The 25,164-nt window shown below is 47.9% G+C and overlaps 1 protein-coding gene across 6 annotated transcripts in view; it reads left to right on the forward strand.

The window, feature by feature from the left end:
* Positions 1–25,164, forward strand: part of LOC138729592 (sphingosine-1-phosphate transporter SPNS2-like) — a 208,105-nt gene that overhangs the window by 45,173 nt on the left and 137,768 nt on the right. For 5 of the 6 annotated variants that reach the window (XR_011338912.1, XR_011338911.1, XM_069873950.1 and 2 more), the window contains exon 1: positions 5,937–6,243. The exons of the other annotated variant lie outside the window; for it this stretch is intronic. Coding sequence is in view for 3 of the 5 variants with exons in the window: in XM_069873950.1 (XP_069730051.1) it covers positions 5,946–6,243 (298 nt within the window). In the remaining 2 variants the exon portion in view is untranslated. Of the gene's footprint in view, positions 1–5,936; positions 6,244–25,164 lie in introns of those variants that run through there. 6 annotated transcript variants of the gene reach the window in all.

Raw genomic sequence — 25,164 nt, forward strand, 5'->3', positions numbered from 1 at the left:
GTGATAGAGAAGGCAGTTTCTGACACCCAGCACCGGAGGGTCAGCTATTGACCCTGGGGAGAAACCTTCTTGTAGGCCAGGTCTTGCCTGTGGAGCAGCTACTGGACTGCGTCACTGCAATGAATAACGGTGACTGGCAAACACAATTTTGTTACATCAAAGATACATTATAGCTGTTGTAAAACAGAAGTGCTTTTGCTCCTACCAGCCACCTCTAGAACTGTGGAGATGGGGAAAAATCAATAAGTGCAGACTAGGATAAAATAAAATAAACATTTTCAAGCTTTTAAGATACTAACAAAACAATGAAAGGAGGAAAATAATCCCCAAGGGGATCAGTTCTGTTGACTACACTGGGAGAGAGGAGGGCTACTAACAAGTGAATTTGATTTTTGCCTCATTGAATGGTCGGCAAGTTGTATGTAAGTACCTTTCAGCAGAGCACGGTTAAGGACTTGCGTGTGGTTTTATTTGGTCCCAGCTGTGTTCGGGGCCCCTGGGACAAGACAGTGATGGGACATGGGCTGAGATGCTTTCAGAGACATGCTCAAGGCTGCTGGCTCTCTTCTCCCCGGGTAATATCTGTAACCTGGAATCTACAGAATCTGGCAAGAGCTCGTTCTGGAGCACAGATGACAGGTATAATTGGGAAGAAACAGAAGGATGAGCTAGCTAAGTTCAGATTTGGTTTTAATTGCATCTGCACACCTCTTGGTAGTGTTGACAGTGTGAGGGAGCTTCCTAGCTTTTAGACAGAACAAGGTATCACCAGTTTCTGGAAAGACTCTGTCCACCTTTCTCACCAGGGCTATGAGAAAGCTACTGTTTTTTGTCTCTGCAAGGACTGCAAGAGCTCATGCTTGACTTTAATAATGTATTTTCTAGAAAGGCAATCAACCCAGATCCAAGGGCATAAAGGGGCACAGAATACAACCCTGCTTTAGCATTTTATTCCAGATGATAATCACTCTAACAAATGCGAACCAGATGATTCATTAAGATTTTTCTAACTCTGAGACATTATTCTGGTTCTTGCCATGCCTTTTTTCACTTGATTAGAGCTCTTAGAACTGGTATTTTTCTCCCTATGATAAAACTTGCACACTGTAATCAAATCGCCTTTCAACAACCTGTAACAGCAAACCCCAGCAATGTCTTTAAGCTAGAATCTACTCCGTTCCTCTTAAGAGGTAGTAACCAGTGATTTTAGCAGTTCAGTCATATGAATCATCCTGCCAGTAAAGCCAATCCATCGTATTTTTCCAGTTCCCTCTGCTTCTTCTTTACATGAACCTCATGACATGGATGCACTGGCATCTGCTCTGTTTGCCTGCGAATTTCCAGTGGAAGGGGTTAGGGTTGGCTGTCAGACCCTGCATGTCCACCCAGCAAACTATCTGTGCCTCTTGCCGGCCTGTCTGTAGATGTCTCTGAGCTGAAACTCTTCTCTGTGTCAGAAATAAGAGCACATTCTTCAAGGTGCTACAGCTTGGACCAAGCATTGCTCTGTGCACCCTGCTAAGGGTTTGTGGATGACACTAAGCTGGGTGGAAGTGTGGCTCTGGTAGAGGGTTGGGAGGCTCCAAAGGGATCTGAACAGGCTGGACCGCTGGGCTGAGACCAGTGGGATGAGGTTTAACAAGGCCAAATGCCGGGTCCTGCACTTGGGGCACAACAACCCTGAGCAGCTACAGACTAGGAGAAGTCTGGCTGGAAACTGCCTGGAGGAGAGGGACCTGGGGGCATTGGTTGACAGCGACTGACCATGAGCCAGCAGTGGCCCAGGTGGCCAAGAAGGCCAATGGCATCTCAGCTTGGACCAGAAACGGCGTGGATGTTGAGGCTCTGGAGCAAGTCCAGAGAAGAGCAACAAAGCTCGTGAGGGGGCTGGAGAACAAGAGGAGCGGCTGAGAGAGCTGGGGGTGTTTAGCCTGGAGAAGAGGAGGCTGAGGGGAGACCTCATTGCTCTCTACAACCACCTAAAAGGAGGTTGTGGAGAGGAGGGAGCTGGGCTCTTCTCCCAAGTGACAGGGGACAGGACGAGAGGGAATGGCCTCAAGCTCCACCAGGGGAGGGTCAGGCTGGACATCAGGAAAAATTTTTTTATGGAAAGGGTCATTGGGCAGTGGCAGAGGCTGCCCAGGGAGGGGTTGAGTCACCTTCCCTGGAGGGGTCTAAGGGATGGGTGGATGCGGTGCTGAGGGACATGGTTTAGTGATTGATGGGAATGGTTGGACTTGATGGTCCTGTGGGTCTTTTCCAACTTAATAATTCTGTGATTCTGTGTTCGATGGCCACTAGAAGCCAGCCCAGGCCTCAGAGCATATTTGTTGACCTTTCATAGTAAGTTGGCATTTGAGCTGGTTTTTGTTTTCTTGGGGTTTTGGTGAATCGAGGGGATTTGGAGAAGCCACTCTCCAGCCTTTTTAGGCAGTTACTTTAATATGCACCAAGTCCCCTCGGCTTCAGTGTCAACTGTGTTTGTGCTTAGTATTGGTTAGAAATTAAAAGAAAGAAATTAAATTGAACTTCCATTCCTTAAGAAAGCTGTGCTTTTTTCCTTGCTTTCAAGGGACCCATTTGATCCATAAAACTAAGGTCTTTACTTTTGCCTTACCTTTTAATTTCATTAACATCTTCTGAACATTATTTTCTGCTTGCAAAGCCCAGGGGTTACCCAAGAAGTTTTAAAAAAAGAGCAGAATAGACTTTGGAGCAGACCATACGCATTTGAGAGCTCCTGGGTACTTTGGGTGGCCTCTGTGGAAATCTTCGAGCCTCAAGTTCAGCTGTGTTTAGACCTGATATTTCTAAATTAAAGAATGCACGAGTTTAGCCCCCGCTGCTGGCCAAGTTGTGTGGTCTTTGTGAAGCCATTTCACTCTTCCCGCCCCCCCTTCCTTTTCTTCTTTTCCATTCTACTCTATTTTTCTCCTTTCAGGCTACAGAGTGTTCTGGGGGAGCACTGCCACTTGACCACATTATTGTACATCACTAATTCTGGAAATTCTGGGAATGTGAAGAAGCGGTTTTGTTAGTACAAGCTTTACCATAGAGGCGGTTACATCTGACCTGCAGATGCTGCTGCGGAGTAAAAAAATGCTTCCTGAGATATAGACAAGTCAACCAGAACATGAACCTAGGTGAATCTAGCTACGTTTTTTATTTTCTGTTACCAAAACTAGCTCCGCAACACCTGTGTAGAACTAATCACAAGACAGAAACATCCTTTACCGCTGTTTGGGAGCGTTGCGTGTCATCAGGAATGGTGTTTGCTCTTTTCCATTGCTCAAACAGTAGGGAACGGCGTGCTGAGTCAGCAGAAAGTGTCTTTTCCACTGGCAGCATCCCTGGGGGTTCCGGTTGCGGCGTCTCGCCGGGTGACCGGCATAGCCCGGTGCTGGTGTCGCCCATACGGGCTCAGTCGAGAGGGTGTGACAGAGCCAGCCGGTGACACAGCACCCTGTGGAACTCCTGTTTGCTCAGAGGTGGGTGACAGGGTTTCTGTTTAAACCACGTATCCTGGAGACAAAGGCTTTCATCATGATACGGTTTCGTAAGGAAGATCAACAGAATGAGAGAAATGTGAGATTGTAACCTGCTGTTCTTGGATGAGCACACGTGAGATCTCTAGCAGTCCCTTTATTTCTCTGTTTTTATTTAGCTTTTGTGGCTTTATGGCAGGTACGACAGGCTGGAGCCGCGCTGGCTGCGAATGCTTTTATCTCTTTGAAGGCTTCTCCTTTTGAAATGAAATTTCTCTTGGCTGTTCTTAGCTCCAAGGTGGAACTTTATGGGGAGCGGGATGACTTTTTTTCAGTGAGGGGAACTTGGAGCAATTTTACTTCCTTTGAAGACACACTTTGTTCCTGAAGCGACTCCTGTGCCGTAGGAAAATGGGCTGGGGCTGAGCAGGAAGAGGTGAGGTTGGCAGCACATTCCAAGGTGCCCTCACCCCACCGCGTGCCACCAGCCCTTCCCTGAGAGCCACGGTCGTGGGGCTGTAGGGACTTCTGAGGGTTGAAAGCAGACAAGGAGGGCGTTTGTACAGATTTCCTCTTAAAAGCAGATCAGAGGCTGGACGTATGTGGCCCATGTGGATACAAGACAGCATTGCTAGAGTCCTTGATTTTGTGTGTCCAGTTCTGGAATCCTCAGCACAGGAAGGACATGGAGGTGTTGGGGTGAGGCCAGAGGAAGCCATGGAGATGATCCAAGGGCTGGAGAACCTCCTGTATGAGGCCAGGCTGAGAGAGTTGGGGTTGTTCAGCCTGGAGAAGAGAAGGCTGTGGGGAGACCTTAGAGCAGCTTCCAGAGCTGAAAGGGGCTCCAGGGAAGCTGGGGAGGGGCTATGGATCAGGGAGGGCAGGGAGAGGATGAGGGGAATGGTTTTCAGCTGAAAGAGGAGAGATTGAGATGAGCGCATTTTGAGAGGAGAAGAAATGTTTTGTTGTGAGGGTGGGGAGGCCCTGGCCCAGGTTGCCCAGAGCAGTGGTGGCTGCCCCATCCCTGGAGGGGTTCAAGGCCAGGCTGGATGGGGCTTGGAGCCCCTGATCCAGTGGGAGGTGTCCCTGCCCATGGCAGGGGTGGGACTGGGTGGGCTTTGAGATCCCTTCCAACCCAACCCAACCCATGGCTCTAGGGCAGGAGGTGCCCCCTTCATGCAGGGCCGAGCCTGCTCAGGCCATGCCCTCTCTGCTGTCCTTGGGGCGAGGCCTTCAGACACCGCTCCCCCTCACAGCTGCCTCTATGTGTGGTGGGCGGGGCTTCACCGGGTGGGTGGTGGGCGGGGCCTAACAGTCCCAGCTGTCAGTGTCTGGGTGGTGGGTGGAGCCTCCTCAGGCCCCACAGGAGCTGTAGTGCTGGGACAGTGGGTGGAGCTTTCCCAGGCCCCACCCACCAATCAGCAGCAGCTCCAGATAGTGGTGGGCGGAGCCTCCACCGACCACGCCCACCAATGGGACACCATGTATGGTGGTGGGTGGAGCTTTCTCAGGCCCCACCCACCAACCAGCAGCTCCATCGAGTGGTGGGTGGAGCCTCCACCAGCCACACCCACCAACAGGGCACCCTGTGTAGTGGTGGGCGGAGCTTTCCCAGACCCCACCCACCAATCATCAGCACCACCATACAGTGGTGGGTGGAGCCTCCACCAGCCACGCCTGCCAATGGGGCACCATGTATAGTGGTGGGCGGAGCCTCAGGCCCCACCGGAGCTGTCAGTGCTGGGACAGTGGGTGGAGCTTTCCAGGCCCTGCCCACCAACCAGCAGCTCCATCTAGTGTGGGCGGAGCCTCCATGGCCACGCCCACCAATGGGCACACTGTATAGTGGTGGGCGGAGCTTTCCCATGCCCCGCCCACCAGCCAGCACCATATAGTGGTGGGCGGAGCCTCCACCGGCCACGCCCACCAATGGGGCATCATGTATAGTGGTGGGTGGAGCCTCGTGAGGCCCCACTGGAGCCATCAGTGCCAGGACAGTGGGTGGAGCTTTCCCAGACCCCACCCACCAATCAGCAACAGCTCCATGCTGTGGTGGGCGGAGCCTCCACCGGCCACGCCCACCAATGGGGTGCCCTGTCTAGTGGTGGGCGGAGCTTTCCCAGGCCCCGCCCACCAATCAGCAGCTCCATATAGTGGTGGGCGGGGCCTCCACTGGCCACGCCCGCCAATCGGCACCCTGTATACTGGTGGGTGGAGCCTCTTCAGGCCCCGCCCGCCTATCGGGTTCCCCGTGTGACAGTGGGCGGGGCCTCCGCAGACCCCGCCCCCGCCGGGCTCCCCGCCCGCAGTGGGCGGAGCTCCCCGGCCCCGCCCCCAGCTGTCAGCGGCGGCAGCGGCGCCGGGGCGGCCGCGGGATGCGGCGCTGAGGGCGCTGCGCGGCGGGCACCGGGCACCCCTCTCCCGGGTTCCTGCTTGGCCGCCGCCGCCTCCCCGCCGCCCATGATGTGCCTGGAAAGCGACGGCTCCTCCGGCGGCAGCCCGGGCTGCGGCGGGCGCCTCCGAGCCGGCGACGAGGAGGAGGAGGAGGACGGCGAGCGGGGCTGCTGCGGCCGGGGCGCCGAGGGCGAGGTGCAGACGCTCTCGGGGAGGATGAACCCGCCGCCGGGCACCGGCAAACACCCCGAGCGCCCCGCAGCCCGGCACAAAGCCCCGAGCCTCGGCCGGGCGCGGGTAGCCGCCGCCGGCATCCTCAGCGTGGGCAACGTGCTCAACTACCTGGACCGGTACACGGTGGCAGGTGAGGGCCCCCCCCCCCCGCCCCCGGGGGGGCGCAGAGGAGGGGGGTGTCCTTTGTTCGCTTGGGGCTCGTTCGGGATGGGCAGCGGGAGAGTCGCTGCGGTGACAGGTGCGGCTGCTGTGGGAGGGCAGGGATGCTGTCGCTTTTGTGTGTGCGAGGGGAAAAAGCGATGGGCTCGGCTTTGTCTCGGGCTCCTCCGAGCCCCTCCAGCCCTCGCCGGGAGCTCCCAGCCCCGCGGGGCTCGGCTGCGGGAGGCGGGGAGGGAGCGGAGAATCCCTGGGTTGGAAAAGACCTTCGGGATCCTCCAGCCCAGCAGGACCTGTCGCTGCTAAAACATCTCCCTCAGCATCTCATCTGCCCGTCTCTTAAACGCCTGCGGGGATGGGGACTCAAACACCTCCCTGGGCAGCGTGTTCCAGTTCCCCGAGAGCCCTTTTGGTGAAGAAACTGTTCCTAATGTCCACTCTAAACCTCCCCTGGTGGAGCTTGAAGCCATTCCCTGTCCTGTCCCCTGTCACTTGGGAGAAGAGACCAGCACCCACCTCTCCACCACCTCCTTTCTGAGTGGGAGGGATGCAGGGAGGGATGCTCGGCAGGACCAGCCCCTTGGTCGCAGGGCACTGTGCAAACCGGCTTGGTTCCTGGGATAAACGTTGTGAAAACCTTCTTTCCTGATGGATTTCCTTCCCCGGCCGCATCGGGGGTGCTGCTGCTGGGAGCCCCGCTCCAAAACGACCTTGTCTTCAGCTGTTTCTTGCCCTCTCCCCAGAGGGGACTCCTCGTTTGTTCTTGTCAGGCAATAACAGCAGGGAAGAGGATGATTACTGAACTTTTTCTAATTAGAAATGAAGTAGGCTTGTTGCTATTCAACTGTCTCATGTAATTAAAATATAATACATATTCTGCGTTTGGCAATACTGATAATTTCATCTCCGGAGCTTATAAAGGGGTTTGTGCACATATAAATTTTGCTCTATGCATATACATCTTTTAATCGCTAGGACTCAATACGGCATTAAACAAATCAGGGATTTGTTTATACTGCATTAAAATAATATATGTTTGTAGGACAGTAATAGGGCGCGAGGGACATCAGTCTCGTCACTGTTGTCAGAATAAGTTGGCTGGGTTGGCTTTATTTTGTCTGGAGATGGGGAGGATTAGAAGGGAAACTTAACTGACACTGTTGTGGCCTCTTTATTATTATTTTTAAGCAAGGCTTGCTCCTTCAGGAAATGTAAAGGCTTGTCCTGGGAAGTATTGAGAGCCCAGTTGGTAGTCAGTCTGTTCCAGGAGGAAGCTTGGAGATAAAAGGTTGATCTATTATTACTGAAGGAAAGTGCCGTTTACTCCCTCGCCCTTAAACAGGAATCTCTTTGGTAAAAGAGATTTACCACAAAGCACCATTTTCCTTTAACGCATGGAAAGTTTCTTTTTTAGGAAGCTATCACCTCCCCCCCCTTCCCCGCACACTCAGTCTAGTTATTTATTTATTATAAAAAATTAGCTTGTTCACCTCTTCGCTCTGGTACTTTCAGCAAGAACTTTGTTTTCCGATTTTTCTGCCTGTGAGAACAGAAGGCATGGGATGCTCTGGCTTCACTTCTGGGAAGGCTGGGAAGTGCCTGACCAGGGGATAAAAACGCCTGCCTGCTGCAGTGTGTTACTGCCAGTTCTGATGCTGTAATTGCCAGTATTTCTAGGCTAAGCTGTGATTTTGCAGTGCCCTGTGGAACTTCGCTGTTAGTTTTCAGTGTGGTATCAAAGGTTTAAGATCTCAGACTTTCCTTTGGGGGGGGCACAATCATCTTTGTCTTCCGTCAATGGGTATTTATTTTTCAAACTGATTTTTCATAAAGTGCTAATTCAAACCAAGGAATAATTGAAATCCAGAGGAGTTATGGGAGAAGAATGATGTGTTTTGAGCTCAAAACTGGCTTTATGATAGAAGTCTTGGATTGCTTTTATATTTTGAGTCTTCCTGCATACCACCTCTTTAAGTGACATGCACTTGCATATGAATCGAGCCAGTGCTTTGAATATTCAGCTCATGTCTCAAGACAGGTAATAATTAGTGAATACAACTCCTCAGACCTTCAAAGTACATTTCAAATATGAGTTGTTGCAGCAACGTAATAAGGGAGTTGAGCGCCAGCCACGCTCTGGCAAGGGAAGTCGCATCAGAAGTTACGATTTTCCTAAGGCCAGTGAACTGTTGTGAGAACTGGAATTAATTTCTGGCTCCAGCTCTGTTTGGAACAAGTGTTAAAGAGCCGCAATACCAATGGAAACTGGTTCCTGAGGATTTGTGTCTCTAGGGTGATCCCTCCTGTGTGTTCTCTGACGTCAAGTAAGAGTTGACCTTTGTCATTAACCTTTCTCTTCTTGTCTTATTAGAGTCTCTCCTCTACCCAACCATTTTATTTAAATGAAAGTGTTGGGAGCTTTGGGACTTCTTTCTGCTGTCAAATTTAGTCAAAAGCAGGTCAGTGGACTCCAAAGCGACCCGTAGGCAGCTGACAGATGGAAAGCAGGCAGAGAATCCAGTTTATGGGCACTAGAAGTGCATCTTCTCTCTTAGCTGAAAACTTGATTGCAACCATTTTGGTCTTCTTGGTCACTATTGCAAGTAAAAAAAAAAACCCGAGAATATATTTAGTATGCATATATAATAAGTATGTGCATGTATACATTTAGTTTATTTTTAGTCAGTAGGCAAAAAAAGATGATATGTGAAGTTCTTTGTTGCAAACGGAGTTTCCAGGGTGTCTTCCACTGTCTTCTAACATAACCACATAGAAATTAGATAACGTGCATCCCATCGACACAAGGAGATCTTAAGTAACAGGATGAAAACTCCAGGCTCACGTCTCCTACAGCACATCTTGCTTCTGAAAGTAAAAAGTAAATGCTTTTGCATTGCTAAAAAGCAAGCACTGAATGTGGTATTCCTTGATGTTTACACTCTGGACACAAAGATCTTGAGTAGTGAGTTGTACTTGGCTAATTTTTTCTCAGGTGTGACAAACAGGGAATTGGCTGCCTGCTTCGTTAGGTTTGGTTTAACGATTTCCCAGTACAGACTGAGTTTAGGATGGTGGATCTTTAGGTATCTGGGTTGTTTCGTGACAGAACTTTAGTGCTGTTTCTGAGATACAGGACTTAGACAGCTTCACACCTGACACGAGGTTGCAGCTCTTTTGGGAACACAGGATGAAACTAGGTCTCCGCTGAGGACTGGCCTCCTTCTCACTGTTTAAGAATAAGTTTCTTCCAGTACTTTAAAAGTAAAAAGCCTGTGCAGTAATCACAGATCTTTCAGTAATGTCTTTATGTTTACACAGAGCTGGGAATCCCTAGTGCATATGGAATGTTAAAATAAGAGCGAGTCCAGAGAAGAGCAACGAAGCTGGTGGAGGGCCTGGAGAACAAGTCTTATGAGGAGCACCTGAGAGAGCTGGGGTTGTTTAGCCTGGAGAAGAGGAAGCTGAGGGGACACTTTATCACTGTCTATGACTGCCCGAAAAGAGGTTGTAGCGAAGTGGGTGCTGGTCTCTTCTCTCAAGTCACAGGTGGGAATGGCCTCATATTGCACCAGGGGAGGTTCAGATTGGGCACTAGGAACATTTTCTTCACCAAAACAGTTCTTGGGCACTGGGAGAGGCTGCTGAGGGTAGTTGTTGAGTTCCTATCCCTGGAGGTGTATAGAAGACTGGTAGATGAAGATCTTGGAGATACGACTTAGTAGTGGACAGGCACAATTGGACTTGACGATCTCAAGGGTGTTTTCCAACCTAATGATTCTATGATTCTGTGATATTTGGGAGAAGCTGTCTCAGGCAAACAGTGGGAGTGCCTCCACTGCAGCTCTTGTAAAGAAAGGATTGAAAAGCCTCGGCTCAACATCACTGACTTGAAGGGAAATGATCCTCTGCAATTTTCTTAATGGGTCTTTGATCATACTGAAAACAATTGCCTGTGGAAAAAAGCGTTCCTTCAAGAGCTGTGATATTTTGTTGCTATTAGGAAAGCAGAGAGCACAGAAAAGGGAAAACTAGCAGTAATGAAACCGTGGTAGATCACCTGTGAAACTGCAGCATTTCAGCCGTCTGGTGCTGCTGGGATGTACCTTCTCCCTTAATGGAGTTTTGGGAAAAGTCATCCTGCCTTCAGAAGCTTGGAATGTGGTTTCACAATTATAGCATGGATGACCTCTTACTGCGCCTGCTGTTGACGATGAAAATCATCGTGTTTCATTAGGGTGTCACCTCCACCTTCTAATTCAGATGCTACTTCCTGGCATTTCTGCAGTGCCTTTAATTTAAAGGTAATGATTTAATTAAGATGGAGGACTACCCAGCGGAGTAAACGAGTCTTACTATCCTACTGCAGAAGGGGAAACAGAGTTGTAGAGTGCTGGTGATTTGCCTATGGTGATGTAGTTAGTGGTGAGTCTTGGCTGGTGTTAGTTCATCCTTGAGGTTCCATGTCCCTGTGACGCTGTACGCCACAGGCTTTGGTCTGCTGGTTTTGTCCTGTAGATGTCTGTAACTTGCTAATAACCATATTTGTGTTAATTAGCCTCTCATTACAACACATAGCTGCAAATCAAATGCCATTCTTTGAAGATACATCCATGCAAATGGTTCTTGAAAGTTGAAAGTCAAGTTTAAAACTATGTCGTACAAGCTGTAACTGAAGGGTGAGGAAAGGTTCAACACTAATTCTCAAATGCAAAGATGTTCAAGAGGTTGTAAACCATACCTGCTGCTTTTTACTAGTGAGATCACGTTTCTCATAGTTATATGTTACCCTATAGCATGTTTCCTGCTGAAGGATCTTCATGCAATCTGAGGTCATCATAGAATGGTTTGGGTTGGAAGGGACCTCAAAGCCCACCCAGTCCCACCCCTGCCATGGGCAGGGACACCTCCCACTGGATCAGGGGCTCCAAGCCCCATCCAACCTGGCCTTGAACCCCTCCAGGGATGGGGCAGCCACCACTGCTCTGGGCAACCTGGGCCAGGGCCTCCCCACCCTCACAGCAAAACATTTTGCCCTAAGATCTCATCTTATTCTTCCCTTTTGCATCTGAAAACCATTCCCCTTGTCCTGTCCCTGCTCTCCCTGATCCAGAGCCTCTCCCCAGCTTTCCCGGAGCTCCTGGCAGTGCTGGAAGGCTGCTCTAGGGTCTCCCTGGAGATCTCATGTATGTAATGAGAAAGGAGAGCTCCTTTTCCCCATTGTAACAACGCTCTGTTCAGGGTTTAGAGCTTCAGGGAGGGAACCATTAAGTGACAATGCAAGTTCTTCATTTTTTGCCTCTTGTTGAGCTAATCGCAACCTAGGACTTGGCTGAGGACTACAATGTGGGAAAATAGTGGACAAGAATATTGACAGAACCTTCTTGAGCCAGCAGTGCCACCAGCTCACGCATGTGAGAATTTGCAAAAAGTCAGTGGTGTTTTGCTTGGGTGGGAGGTTTGTGCTACTGGCTCGTATTTCAAGCAGCGCTGCACTGTGAGCAGAAGCTAGAAGGGCTGAACCTCATGCGTTTCAGGAGCAGGGGAGACAAAGCACTGCAACACGATGCCAAGGGCTGTGTAGTAGCATCTATTTCTCTAACACTGTGTTTTCCCTTTGGGATGGGCTTTATTGCATAGTCAGCTGCTTCCTGTTTGCTGGGTCTAATGTGAGTTGGCCAGATTTGTTCCAGAGTATTTTACATTTCAAGTGAAGTCTTATTATGTTTAATCATAGTATTTTTCTGCCCTGTGATGGAGGTTTGCCAGATAGTAACTATCTTTGTTATTATGGGCAGATTTTCCTGTTTGACTCTGAGATCCTCTTTCATGCATGTTGATTAATTTTGTCCCCAGAGCATCCAAGTCATCGCAGTCGGTGAATGTGGTTTTTATTACATGGAGTTAAGGCCCTCATAAATATTGAGTGTGTTCTTAAGAATAATGTGATGATCTTACTTGTCCCTTGATCTTCCAGACTGTCAATATCAGAAACTGTGTGGAAAAGCTTCTCTGATCAAAAGAGTGGGAATTCCATACTCATTCCTTCAGGACTTTTCAAATACCGTGCAAAGTTGTAATAGAGTTGAATTCCAACAGTCAACTTGGTTGTAGTTGTTCCTATTTATCATACATTTATTCTTTATTGCTTCTGGTAAACTGTAGATTGGAAGCAAAGGAAAGGAAGCTGATTAGGTAGCATGGTGGGCTACAAAGCTCATTAGATCTTAATTAAAGCTGGAGACTTTTCTCCTAATATGAAATTCCATAGGTCTTGCTTGGGTCTAACAGTGCTGAGGAACTTGTGGTTGAAAGGTGTTATAATGTGTCACCTGAATCAAATAAGTCTGTAAAGGCCTCAAAGTTCCTTCTAACTGATAAAAAAGGCTGATTGTACCCATTCAGCAGGTTCAATGGGAAATCATAATTTTATTTTTCAGATAGAAATTGAGAAATTCAGAGATCAGAACTCTCGCTGAGTTGCTTATTTGCGTTATCATTGGTTTATGTGTCTTACAGACCAGGACATTGTTGGGCAGCTTCTACTGAATCGGACAGTGCACCTAAGGTACTTACCATCCATATCAATAGATATCAGAAAGCTGTAGGCCATGAATGGGGTCTGAAGGAGACAGGAGACAGTATTGGTTAGTGTCAGGGTCCCTAGGAGATCATCAGGTATGATTTCTTTGATAGGCAGCATAGCCAAAGAGAGAGGAAGCATTTGAAGGAACACAACGGTAGCTTTCAGCAAGGATTTAAAGACAGAATCTACCAAATGTGGTGAATATTGTAGGAGAAAGCATGAAGTTGTCTGTTGGAAATGGATGACACCTTTCTGCTGGTTGCAAGTGTTTTCTGGAAATTGGCACTGTGGGTGTAGGGTGATGAGTGTTTTATTGAAAGTAATATATGTTCAAAGTGAGTTCTGTGAAGGACCTGTGAAATGCCGAAGGGGCCGTGGAAGTCAATGCGGGTTGTGCAAAACAGGCTTGAACTCAAGAGCCCAGAGAGATATAAGTGAGGTGAATGATTCCTGGTGATCTCCAGAGAAGCTCAGTTACAGAACTTGGCACGGACCTCTCTTGAAGATTGCATTTTTGGTGTAATGGTCTGCAATTCTTGGGTACAGGCAAACCAACCCAACCAACCCCCCCACCCCAAAACTTTAGTTCTGAGCTGTAACTGCTAGACCTGCCCTTTGAGTTTGGCACTAGTTAAATAGAGCACCATGCTATTTGTAGCCTGGATGAGTGCTTTACTTGGAACTGGCACTCACGGTAGGCATCTTGTACACACTTTTCTTTTTTTTGACACATCTGTTTTCATTGTTATTTTGTGGGTGTTTCTGTCTTATGTAACCCAGCTATTTCTGTTGGGTTGCAGGGAAGGGAAGCGAAAGGGAGGGAACGCTAATTTCCCTGCGTCTGGTTTGACAGCAGAATAAATCAGGAAAATGAGAATATGAGGGATCCTGGATGTAGAAGGGATGTAGAATCCTCCACTTTTGAGGTCATTGCTTTGGACCAGTCAGGAATGGCTGGACGTTTCATTTGGAAGGTTCTTGGATGAGCTGTTCAGGAGCCTGTGGTGATCTCTTCTCATTCTTCATGGTGCTGTGTGTTCCATGAAAGCCTCCACACAAGAGCTGGCTGGGAACCACCATGTTATCTTTCAATATATAAAATGACAGAATAAGGCATTGAATTCTTCTGTCAGGCTGATCCTTCTAGACAGCAATGAAGCATGTTGTGAGAGCGATGGAGCTGTTCCCACCTGTTCTGTACTTCTGTTTTTTTGAATAAATAGCAATCATCCTTCTCCAGAACTGTTTATCTTCTACCACAAGTGAAATTGTGGAGCAATTTTAGATGAAAGGAGAGAAATCATAGAATCATAATGGTTTGCTTTTGAAGGGGCCTCAAAGCCCACCCAGTCCCACCCCTGCCATGGGCAGGGACACCTCCCACTGGATCAGGGGCTCCAAGCCCCATCCAACCTGGCCTTGAACCCCTCCAGGGATAGGGCAGCCACCACTGCTCCGGGCAACCTGGGCCAGGACCTCACTGCCCTCATCAAGAAGAATTTCTTCCCAATGTCTAATCTAAATCTTCCCCCTTCTAATTTAAAGCCATTCTCACTCATCGTATCACTCCGGGCCCGTGTAAAAAGCCCCTCCCCAGCTTTTCTGGAGCCCCTTTCAGCCCTGGAAGCTGCTGTAAGGTCTCCCTGGAGCCTTCTCTTCTCCAGGCTGGACAACCCCAACTCTCTCAGCCTGTTGTCAGGCAGAGGCGCTCCAGGCCTCTGATCATCTTTGTGGCCTCCTCTGGACCTGTTCCAACCATTCCACATCCTTCTTACGCTGGGGATTCCAGAACTGGACACCGGACTCCAGGTGGGATCTCGTGAGAGCAGACTAGAGTGGGAGAACCCCCTCCCTCAACCTGCAGAACAACTCAGCTTTACGCCTTGTCAGACCTAAATTCAGGCTTCGGCAATACAAAGAGCCACTCCAGGGTTCTGTTGCTCTGTCTTCTCTGGGTTTTTTTTGTTTGTTTCCGTGGCTTAGCTCTGCTTCTGCTGGTGTCCAGCAGAGGCTGAACAGAACAGCAGAGGGAAACGATGCGGGTGTAGACGGAGAAGAGCTGCAGTGGCAGCTTGGAGCGCGGCTGGCAGGATGAGAGAGCCACATGCTGGAATGCAAATCCTTTCAGCCTTGGCATGTGATGGGTTTTTTTTGATTTTAAGGCTGCATTGAACCAAAACTGCAGTAATCCATTTCACTCTTTATTCAGCCTCCTGCCAATAATTATGTAAACAACAGAACACAGTTAATCATTTGTTTCAGAGCTTCCTATTTTCTTTATTTGTGTCAGAAACTTGTCATTAGAACGTGAGCCCTGTGTTCCTGGCTATGTGGAAGACAACAAGAGTGGGTGAAGTGACAGAGGCTGCAGGACATCTGCCTGTGTGAAGCCTGCAGCGCTTGAATTCAACCTACCCAAGGGTTAACTTTGATTCCCAAGGCTGTCCTACCATTTGCTGATCTGCTCTCTCTGCATATTCCCATCTCAGAGGAGTGATCCTTTGGGAGAATATGCCAACCAAGCCGTACAGATCCGAAAAGGGAGGGTCATGTCCTGTTGTTGAATTGCAATTTTCACTTCTTTTATCAGCCACCTCTGTATTTCATGATCTGTGCCAGGGTTGCAGGGATGACCTTGGATGTTTTGTGTTTCTGCTGCAGATGTTGTTGCTCCTGATCCAGTGGGAGGTGTCCCTGCCCATGGCAGGGTGTGGAACTGGATGATCTTTATGGTCCCTTCCAACCCAAACTATTCTATGATTCTATGACGATGCCAGGATTGATATTTTTTTTGTAGCGTAAGATACTGGATTCTCATTTTCATGGTGCCTGAGTGGTTTTCTCCAACAGGCTTGTGTTTGTAGGCTGCACCCCAGCTGAACCCACTGCTGTCCTGAGCAGCACGAGTTAAATAATTTGATGGGTCACGAGCTGCCCCACTTGCACTGCTACCCAGGCTTTAGTGATCGAGCAGGTTGGTGGATGAAATGTTCCTTATGGGATGCTGAATCAGGGCTACTAAAAGGACTAATTTTGTGCCATTCCAGGCACACTGTCAGTGATAAATAATAATTAATGTGGAATTGCAACACTGTTAATAAATGCTGACTTTGTAAGTTAGGAAACAAAATACAATAAGGAAAAATGATTACTAACGCAACTGTGTGGCTCATAAGGAGTGGACGTTGCATGTGCTAAGCTATTAGAACTCAAATGCTGCTGCAGCTATAGTAATGTTAAAGCATTTATAATAGTCTCGTTTCCATCGAGCAGCCAGGAATGCTGACTAACTTTCAGGACAGCAATCTTTTATGTATTCAGGAAACAAAATACCCAAGGGCCACTGGTGACTGACAGCTATAGCGCTCTGATTAAAACTGACAGTTCCTGATCAGCTCCGTCTTGATGCATTAGACCCTTTTCTGACGAGGAAGAGAAGGCAGAGGATGAAACACGATGTAATGTGATAGTATTGAGAGCTGAGACTTTTATTCTTTGCCATTTTTGAGGAATTGGTAGAAGTACCAAACAAGGTACCTGAGTAATAGTGCTTGGAAGGACAAACATTGATCTCTCCACCTGGATTATTCTATAATAAGGCTGAGGGAGTTGGGGTTGTTCAGCCTGGAGAAGAGAAGGCTGCGGGGAGACCTTACAGCAGCTTCCAGTGCTGAAAGGGGCTCCAGGAAAGCTGGGGAGGGGCTCTGGATCAGGGAGGGCAGGGAGAGGATGGAGGGGAGTGGTTTTGAGCTGCAAGACGAGAGATTGAGATGAGATCTTAGGCAGAAATGTTTTTCTGTGAGGGTGGGGAGGCCCTGGCCCAGGTTGCCCAGAGCAGTGGTGGCTGCCCCATCCCTGGAGGGGTTCAAGGCCAGGTTGGATGGGGCTTGGAGCCCCTGATGCAGTGGGAGGTGTCCCTGCCCATGGCAGGGGTGGGACTGGATGGGCTTTGAGGTCCCTTCCAATTCAATCTGTTCTATGATTCTGTGCTCTAAGTGCCTGGGGCTGGGGGCACTGGAGAAATGGGGCATCTTCCTAAATCTACATGTCCCAGATATTATACACACAGTGCAGAGAGAAGAGCTGCTTGGAGCTTAGTTTTAGCTAAACTCCATTCCTTGAACCTCTGCACAGTGCCCATCCAGAGGTTCTTTGTGTCTCAAGCCATGCTTCAGTAAAGCTCTTAGAAGCTAAAACCCTTTTCTTTAAAGGTGCGTGAAGGTGCGTGTGATACTGAGGCACATTCCTGGCAGCTGTTCAAGGTGCAGAGGGTGTATCTTTAAGTTATTACATAGCTGTCAAAATTTTCAGGCTTTTGGACTGCGGATTGAGGGAGATGGCAACGGTCGCTGAAGAAGAGCAAGGTAAATCACTCTTGCTCTGCATGTCATTGTTCTTGTTAAACTTATTTCTCTCATTTGGAAGTGACTCAAAATTAGTAATGCATTTGTAGTCCTATTATGTTCAGGAATATATAATGGTTTAAATGTCACACTCTGTACGTCACTGCAAGCCTAGATTGGCCTCGCAAGTGCACACGTAAATCATTTGCATGGCTGAAAGGCACTTCACCTAATGAATAAATTAGCAGTAGAGCTAATATTTGAATCGAAACAGAAGTTATGTGTGTGGCTAGGTAGAGGTTTCTGTTAAAAGCACATGCAATACAATCTGAATCAGGATTTAACTTGATTTAAATATTTCATCAAGCCGTATTATACCATCCCTTCGCATTTCCTATGTGAATGGGAAATAAGTTCAGCCCCATTTCGGGATTACTGGACTTTTCTACCTCATGATGTTTGGTTTTATTCACTTGAAAACTCATCCAATGGAAGTACAAACTGCTTCAGGCCTGAGTGGGAGAGATGTCCTCTGCACTCCCTCTCTGTAGCGAGGGGTTTGTATGTACAAAACAAGCCTTGGTGTGGGAGAGGTTGTTTGGAGAGTCCTGGACAGGCAGGCTCTGGTCTGTGTCTGGAGAACAAGCGTTATGAGGAGCGGCTGAGGGACCTGGGGCTGTTTAGCCTGGAGAAGAGGAGGCTGAGGGGAGACCTCATCACTCTCTGCAGTGCCTGGAAAGGAGGTTGTGGTGAGGTGGATATCGGTCTCTTCTTCCAAATAACAAGTGACAGGACAAGAGGAAATGACCTCAAGTTGTGCCAGGGGAGGTTTAGATTAGATATTACAGAAAAATTCTTTACTGAAAGAGTGGTGAAGCCCTGGCAGATGCTGCCCAGGGCAGTGGGGGAGTCTCCATCCCTGGAGAGAGTCAAAAAGCCTGTAGACGTGACACTTCAGGACATGGTTTAGCAGAAACAGTGGGGTTGGGCTGACGGTTGGACTGGATGAGCTTAGAGGGCTTTTCCAACCTCAATGATTCTATGAGACTGCCAGAAAACAACATGTAGGATCAGGTAAGGTGTGAGCATCACTAGAATTAGATTTACATCCCTGATGTGAGAATTAAGCTGTTTGTAAAATTCATTACGCTTTTGGCTGGCAAAACCAATCTTTTTCAGCACTTCAGTTTTCTTGCTGGATTAAAACAAATGCATTCAACTTTTTGCTCACATGAATTTGGCTTTAGTGAAGGAAGCTGGTAAGAAGGAAATATATCAGCAGCACGTTTTCCTACTGTATTCAGGGCTTTCTTTTGTTCTGCCAGAGTGAGGTTTGCAGTTTCTTTTTTTTTTTTTCCAATGCCATTGACATAATGTAGAAGGTCACTGCAAGCTCTCATTCAAACATGTGGACTCCAGTTGCCTCTGCTAGTATTGAATTGTAAAGACAGGAGACCTAAAATATAGATATTGGAGTCATAGAGAAAGTTTCTGTTTTAAAAAATAGATTTATAAGTATGGTGTTTCTAAAATATAGCTGCTCCTTTATAAATACACACTTTAGAAATTAATACATATAATTCTGAATGTATAATTTAGACTCTGGTAGGCAATGTCATGACAGTTTTAAGGTAGGTTTAAAAAACCATGTACCTAAATATCTCAACAAAAGCAATTTTCTTCTTTAGTGATGTTCTCAGACTTAGTCTGGAGGACCTGATCCTTGGCTCTGGTGGTCTTTGGTTTGGTTTTTTTCCCTTTTAACCCAGAATGCAGTAGAGACTGAGTTATTCAGTCTTTTAAAGTAACAGTTCCAGGGTGCTTCTGTGAGATTTTGGGGCTAGAGGGAAGCAGAGCACGCTTTGGGTAATTCGAGGCTGCAAGTTATCGTTAGAAAAGAGTCTCTTGGCTGCTCTTAAAAAGCCAGGTAGTAAAAGACTTGGTCGTAAGCAGAAAGAGTGCAGCACCTGGGGTTGTTAGAGCCAAAGCATCAGCCTGTGTGCTGTGTTCACCTCTCCCACTCCGTGATGCATTTCTTTAACTAGTTTCCCTTTAAATCTGGGATAGCGTCTTTCCAGTTGAAATTGCTGGGTGGCGTGTGGTTTGCTGAGAGGAAAGCAAGTCATTTTTTTTTTTGTCTACCCAACGCTGCTGCCGTGTCAGCTGCCTGAGCCCCTGTGATTTTGCTGCAGCCCACTGCTCAGAGCCTTGCTGCCGAGCCTGCGGGTGCTTAGAGGGCCCTCGCTCTTCCTTTTTCTCTCCTTTTCTCCCTCCCCCAGGCTCTCACTTGTGTGGAATCAAATTGAACAGTGACCCCAGCCCCAGTGGAGAAGAGCTCCTCTGTTGGAAAGCCGTCCCTCTAGGATGTGCACGCAGATTTCATCGTTAGCACCTGCCACTGCTGGCGGCCGATGTGACCGCAAGTGCCAGCAGCCTGTGCCGATAAGCGTTCCCTGTCCCTTCTCTCTCAATCGATAGTTTCAAGGACCCGTAATTCCTTGCCAGTCTTCTAAAGCTTGTCTTTATCCATAAACACTCTGCATTATATTTTTACAGGGTGCGGTTGAAGAGGGCTTTCAGCGCGTGTGGTGAAGGCTAGAAAGGGCAGCATTATGAGCTTTCTGTGAAATAGATAAAGGGAGGCAGCAACCCAAATCACCAGCGATTGGTGGGCAGTGATGACCGTGCAAAGATGCTGGGTCGCTCCAGACAGCAGCAGTCACTTGTGGAACACTGCAGGCATCTATTTGAAACCCGCTGTAGGTTGGTGAAGCCTCGCTTTCTGTTTTTGTTTGGATCTTCTAGCTATTGTGCCTTCTCTAGGGTACAGGGCTGCTGCTTTTCTCCGTGCGGGGTGCCAGATGCCCCAGCCCCAGCAGCTGCACTCGGAGGAGGAGCGAGGCGCAGCAGCACGTCAGTGAGACACGGACAGCGGACTGGGAGCCTTGCCACATCTGCCGGCTCTGCACAAAATCCTTCATAAAATCCTAGAATGGTTTGAGTTAGAAGGGACCACAAAGCCCATCTAGTCCCATCTCTCTGCCCCCTGACACCTCCCATTGGATCAGGGGCTCCAAGCCCCATCCAACCTGGCCTTGAACCCCTCCAGGGATGGGGCAGCCACCACTGCTCTGAGCAGCCTGGGCCAGGACCTCGTCACTCTCATAATGAAGAAATTCCTCCTTCTGTCTAGTCTGAATCTGCCCCTCTCTAGTTTATACCCATTGCCTCTCGTCCTATCACTACAAGCCTTTGTAAACAGTCCCTCCTCAGCTTTCTTGTAGCCCCTTCAGGTACTGGAATGTCACTATAAGGTCTCCCTGCAGCCTTCTCTTCTCCGGGCTGAACAACCCCAACTCTCTCAGCCTGTCCTCACACAGGAGGTGCTCCCGCCCTCGCATCATCTCTGTAGCCTCCTTTGGACCTGTTCCAACAGTTCCATGTCCTTTTTATGTTGAAGATTCCAGAACTGAACACAATACTCCAGGTGAGGTCTCACAAGAGAGGAATAGAGGGGCAGAAAGCCCATCCAGTTTCATCTCCCTTGCCCTGCTGGCCATGCTTCTTTTGATGCAGCCCAGGACATGGTTGGCCTTCTGGGCTGCGAGCGCACACTGCCGGCTCATGTTGAGCCATCCATTTCTGTCAAAGTACAGGTATTTAAATACCATCCACCATGATAATTTTATTTAAAAGCCCTTATCCTCCTTTTCCTGGGCCAGTTCCATCGTGCTTTTCACTGTCTGATGAACCCTTTGGAGTCAAACCAACACTTTTTTCAGTGTGGAAGCTTGAAACCACTGTCTCCATCATTACCCAAGTGTTATTTCCTAACATCATGAAGCCATCTCATTTAAATATCTTACACTTCAAAGTCTTCATTTGTTTCATTGTTTGATACCACACAGACCTCACCATCACTGGAAATCATTGACACAGCATCGTGCAGCAGAGCTTTTGAAGAACCCTGCTTAGACTTAGCAGCAAACAGAAGCGTTGGGTTTCCTTTGGGGTTTGTTGCCACAACCCCCTTGCTGTGGGCAACTTTCATGTGATGTTTGCATTTGGAAAGTGGATGTTGCACATCTCACTGAGTGTTAGAAAGGTAACTGCACCCACGGAAGGGTGGATCTCTGTGTCCGAATTGGAGAACAGTCGTGGAACTGAACAGGGTGCAGCCTGCCTCGTTGCTTCTGCTATTCTACTGTTAAAAACATTAATCTCTTTAGCTGCTAAATCTCTCCCGTTGGTGACTGCTGAATGTATTTACATACATACAAGCAAGCTCAAACAATGGGAAATATATGAGATATGAATCCTTCCTTTGTGCTCGGGTGGGAACATTCATCTTGCTTTGGTGAGGAATGTTCACCTCACATTTCCGAACATTGTATTCAGCAGATGAGCCGTTTCCTCCTTCTCCTTCAGGTTGTGGTTCCCCTTTGGAGAAGGGGGCTGAGGGGCCGTGCTTAGGTGGACTGGTAGAGTAATTATTGAAACGAACAGGCATGGTTTAAAAGATGCGGTTGGGTGATTTTTATTGTTATAGAGTGGAAGGGGGTGCAAATTGCCTTGGTTCTTGTTTTATTTTTCCATAGTTCTGTCTATTGACATGTAGACAACAAGGTCACATTAGGATCTCATCTCAATCTCCCGTCTTGCAGCTGGAAACCATTCCCCCCCATCCTGTCCCTCCACTCCCTAATGAAAAGCCCCTCCCCAGCTTTCCCGTAGGCCCCCTTAATTTGCAAAGATTATGGGAATTTTCATGTTCCTCCTGAGCTTTATCTTTGCTGTGCAACTGTCACTGTTAAATTGCTGATAGAAACCTCCTTGTGCAGGCATGAGCAGAACTTCACACATCCTAAGGTAGTGAGGGTAAACGATGGGAAACTTCATTCCTAAACAGTTGCTCTCAGCCCAATTTCATGGAAACTCTTAACAACACAACAAATACAAACCTTTTTTTTTTTTTTTTAAAAAAAATGCCCTTAAAAATAGAGATGAGGTTAAAAGGAGACTGCGTCTAATTTTGTTAGAATTGTGGTCCTAATTTGTTGCTTCTGGTGACTCGAATTCCTCACAAATTGCTGGTTTGTCTGCAGATCTGTAATTCCCACATGCTGTAATTTTGCCCTTAGAAATGTTGGCCACTGGCAGCTCTCTCCGAGCTGGGATTTTGAATGTTTTAAACCCTTCAGCATGGTCTTTTTCTGTCTACTTGAGGTGGAGATGCTTGCCTCTCAAGGAGGGCTGAGAAGCTGTCTCCTGTGTGTGATGGAAAGCCCTGAGAAGGCAGATGTGAGGAGCGGGGTGCTGGGGTGCAGAAGGTGCTGTAGGTGTATGGAAAGTGCTTGGATTGCCTCTTGGCCATAGAGAGAAATTCATGATGATGAGCAGTGTAACCATCCAGCAGAAGGATGGGCTGGAGAACCAGGCTGTCCTCTTCAAAATGTGAAATCAAGAGCTACTGCAGGAAAAATTCTGAGGTGTTTGCTCTGCAAAATCCAAGAATCTCCCAAATAATGTGCTTTTACTTCCTCTGAGCTCTTGTAAGAGTCAGGAATTGCTGTGAGCCTTTGGCTGGTTTGAAACCTCTAGCTACATGCTTTGAGTTTCTGCTAGCACCCAGTCTTTCATTTTAGGCATGTGTTTAATTGTTATGCCATAAACTGAAATAATATATCATTATTATAAAGTCTGAAAACTTGAAATGCTGCGATGAAGGGAGAGATGGATCGGAGCTGCGCTTTCATCTGGTTTCCAGCATTTCAGCTGGGTTACATCTTGGTGGTTTCTTGTTGTTTTTTTTTTAGGAACCCTGAGAAATTAAATCTTATTCTTTGTTGTTTGCTTTTTACATCAATTTTATCCTCAGGGCAGCCCTGTCACTGTTACAACCATTACTGCACTCGTAGCCTTAGTGTGGATTTCTCAAGTAAGGGGACATGACAAGTAAATGCAATTAACTGAACTATTCAGATCTTCAAGGGCTTGTGATGTAACCTAACCTGTGGATGGAGGTCAGTCTTGAAGCACAAAGATATTTTAAGCTCTAGATATTTTTACTTTTCTGCTCAGCTCTAAAATTCAGTGGAGATTTGATGCTTACTAAAGTAGTCATGGATGCTTCTTAAACAAATCTGAAATGCCTGGAGAAGGCTTTTTGGATCTACGCTAATTATCTATTAGTTCCTTTTAGAGTTAGGAACTGCAATTAAGGACACTCATGCTGTCTCCTGTGCAGAAGAGTAACAGCAACGACTGTTGGGAGGACAGAGCTGTGCTTAGCACATGGATAAGTGAATGCAGGGATAGGATGAGGGGAATAGTTTTGAGCTGCAAGAGGGGAGATTGAGATGAGATCTTAGGCAGAAATGTTTTGCTGTGAGGGTGGGGAGGCCCTGGCCCAGGTTGCCCAGAGCAGTGGTGGCTGCCCCATCCCTGGAGGGGTTCAAGGCCAGGTTGGATGGGGCTTGGAGCCCCTGATCCAGTGGAAGGTGTCCCTGGGATGGAACTGGATGGGCTTTGAGGTCTCTTCCAACTCAAACCATTCTACAATGATGACCTGTGCCATACCTATAAACGCTAATTCCCATTGCCCTTTCGTAATGTGGAATAGGGATCTCTCCTGTTGGCAGAGCTCAACCAACAAGGCTGACCAGTGTTTCCTCTGCTTCTGAACAGATTCACGGGGCTCGATGTCATTTAAAATGAAGCACAAGAGCAGCCCTAAGCAGTCTGCAGGATGTGCGTGTGGTGTGGCAGCAGTGACAGTGCTGCAGGGTGTTTCTCTGCAGTCTCTGGTATGGTGAGAAGGCAAACCCACATTTTGTAGTTTTATGAAAGATGAGTGTGAAATTTAAGCAAAATGCTTTACTTGGTAGGCTGCAACTATTTATTTTTCAAATGTGCTGTGAAATATTCATAGTAGGTTTGTATCAAAATGTTTGTAAAGGAGGGTTGTTGATGTGAGGTTGAAAAGTTGCAGAAAGAAAATGATATCAGTTGATCAAACTGATCCGCTGGGTCTTTTCCAACCTGATGATTCTATGATTCTGTGAAACTGAGTAATGTGAAGTTTGTAAGAAAATAGCTGGGCTGAAGTCTCTTCACATGAGTGAGAATACAGGGCAGTGTTTATACTGCACAACTGAGATGAAGATCTTACTACTTTTCCTGTGTTAGAAAGGGTCGATGGTAGAAGGAACAGAGAGTTCAAGGTAGGTTTTGGGTACTGCCATGGAGAATTGCTCTTATGGTGCCCCAGGACCATGAGATCCACAAGAGTGGATCTTTTTTCAGCAGCCACTGTGCTCTTTAACTGCTGCATCCACGCAGGTGGAGCTGGAAGCAGGACAGCGTCGAGGAGGAGGAGGGGGAGAATCATAGAATCATAGAATCACCAGGTTGGAAGAGACCCACCGGATCATCGAGTCCAACCGTTCCTATCAAACACTAAACCATTCCCCTTAGCACCTCGTCCACCCGTGCCTTAAACACCTCCAGGGAAGGTGACTCAACCCCCTCCCTGGGCAGCCTCTGCCAGTGCCCAATGACCCTTTCTGTGAAGAATGTTTTCCTAATGTCCAGCCTAAACCTCCCCTGGTGGAGCTTGAGGCCATTCCCTCTCGTCCTGTCCCCTGTCACTTGGGAGAAGAGCCCAGCTCCCTCCTCTCCACAACCTCCTTTCAGGGAGTTGTAGAGAGCAATGAGGTCTCCCCTCAGCCTCCTCTTCTCCAGGCTAAACACCCCCAGCTCTCTCAGCTGTTCCTTATAAGACCTGTTCTCCAGCCCCCTCACCAGCTTTGTTGCTCTTCTCTGGACTCTCTCCAGAGCCTCAAGGCTCGATTGTGTCAGGGGGCTTCAGCAGGAACACGTGAGAAACACAGTTGCCGTATGTTTGAGGATAACTGGGCACAGCCTTTCTAGCTCCGTGCTTTGAGTTTCACTAGCACCCAGTCTCTCA

Source organism: Phaenicophaeus curvirostris, chromosome 21 (assembly GCF_032191515.1).
Source record: "Phaenicophaeus curvirostris isolate KB17595 chromosome 21, BPBGC_Pcur_1.0, whole genome shotgun sequence".
In the NCBI taxonomy this organism is placed as follows: Eukaryota; Metazoa; Chordata; class Aves; order Cuculiformes; family Cuculidae; genus Phaenicophaeus; species Phaenicophaeus curvirostris.